At 39.1% G+C, this 1,477-nt stretch overlaps 1 protein-coding gene across 1 annotated transcript in view; it reads right to left on the bottom strand.

Moving 5' to 3' along the window:
* LOC107096646 (glutamine-rich protein 2-like) overlaps window positions 1–1,050 on the bottom strand; it is an 11,290-nt gene extending 10,240 nt beyond the window's left edge. Inside the window, exon 1 of the mRNA XM_015393400.1 lies at window positions 783–1,050. Within this exon, the coding sequence (XP_015248886.1) occupies window positions 783–983 (201 nt within the window). The 5' untranslated portion in view covers window positions 984–1,050. The remainder of the gene's footprint in view (window positions 1–782) is intronic.
* Window positions 1,051–1,477: the final 427 nt, after the last annotated feature.

Below are 1,477 nucleotides of genomic sequence, written 5' to 3'. Positions count from 1 at the left end.
TAGTTCATTATTAGTTCATTAATCAATTATTAAATTAGTTAATTTTTAGTTCATTAATCAATTATTAAATTAGTTCATTATTAGTTCATTAATCAATTATTAAATTAGTTAATTTTTAGTTCATTAATCAATTATTAAATAACTTAATTATTAGTTCATTAATCAATTATTAATTTTTTTAATTATCAGTTCATTAATCAATTATTAATTTTGTTAATTTTTAGTTCATTAATCAATTATTAAATTAGTTAATTTTTAGTTCATTAATCAATTATTAAATAACTTAATTATTAGTTCATTAATCAATTATTAATTTTTTTAATTATCAGTTCATTAATCAATTATTAAATTAATTAATTTTTAGTTCATTAATCAATTATTAAATTAGTTCATTATTAGTTCATTAATCAATTATTAATTTAATTCGACCCTAATTGACAGAGCTCCCCTCTGGAGCCAAAAGTAGCGAAGAAGAGGAGGGAGAAGAGGAGGAGAAGGAGGGCCGAACCGGACTGAACCCAGATGGGTCAGAAGCTGCAGGGGAACCGAACCAGTACCGGGCGTCTCTGACTCCCACAGTGGGTCCCTGAGCCAGACCCTAACCGCTCCCTGCTCCTAGATGATGGCAGATTGAGTCTCTGACAGTTAAACAATAAAAAGAGGTTACCATGGAAACGGCTGGCCTGCTGGTAGAACCCAGTGGACCAGAACCAGCAGGTTCTGGACTGGTCCAGGTTCTGCTCCGCCTCAGCCCAGCTGAGGTTCAGAACCGAAGTGCTCACCTGGTACCGGGACCCCTCGGTACCGTCCCACGCAGAGTCCTGGGTCTCTGGCAGGCTCCAGCTGGTCTTCACCTCCCGGAGGTCCAGCTGCTGCAGCACCGCCTGCAGCAGCGCGTGGAGGGCGCTGAAGTTGACCGAGCCGCTGTGGGTGGGTCCCAGGGACTCCTCCAGCAGCTCCCACAGGCTGATGTTCCGATCCATGTTTGGACCGACGCTAAGCTTTACCTACCGAACCGTTAGTGAGCAACTCCTCCACAACTTTCATCCAACCGTTAACAGCGAGTAAAACTGACCGGAAACAGATGACTGACCTTTCACAATAAACCTCATGTCTACAGTTTCATTTGTTCATAGAGGATTGAAATGCTGGGAATGAGGAATGCTGCAGAGTAAACCTGACTGGATGATCTGGTTTATCTGGATCTATGAATCGATGATGTGAAGTTGAGTTACAGAAATAAACTGCACTAAAAACAACTGATCAAATTTACTGGAAAAAATAAAACATTTTTTGTTTTATATATTCATGTGAACTTAAGAAACAATAAACAGTGAATCCAATCTGCTTATCTCTCCAATCTATAGATCTATCTAATTTAATCTAGTCTGATAGATGTGGGGACCTGAGTTCTTTGCTATTAGAGGACAGATTGTTATCTGGAACGGTCCTCCGTCCTCTGCTGGACAGGAGACAA

Source organism: Cyprinodon variegatus, unplaced genomic scaffold (genome assembly GCF_000732505.1).
Source record: "Cyprinodon variegatus isolate N-32 unplaced genomic scaffold, C_variegatus-1.0 Scaffold24, whole genome shotgun sequence".
Lineage (NCBI taxonomy): Eukaryota > Metazoa > Chordata > Actinopteri > Cyprinodontiformes > Cyprinodontidae > Cyprinodon > Cyprinodon variegatus.
The sequence above is the reverse complement of the archived record's forward strand: the minus strand, read 5'-3'. Positions and strand labels throughout refer to the sequence as shown.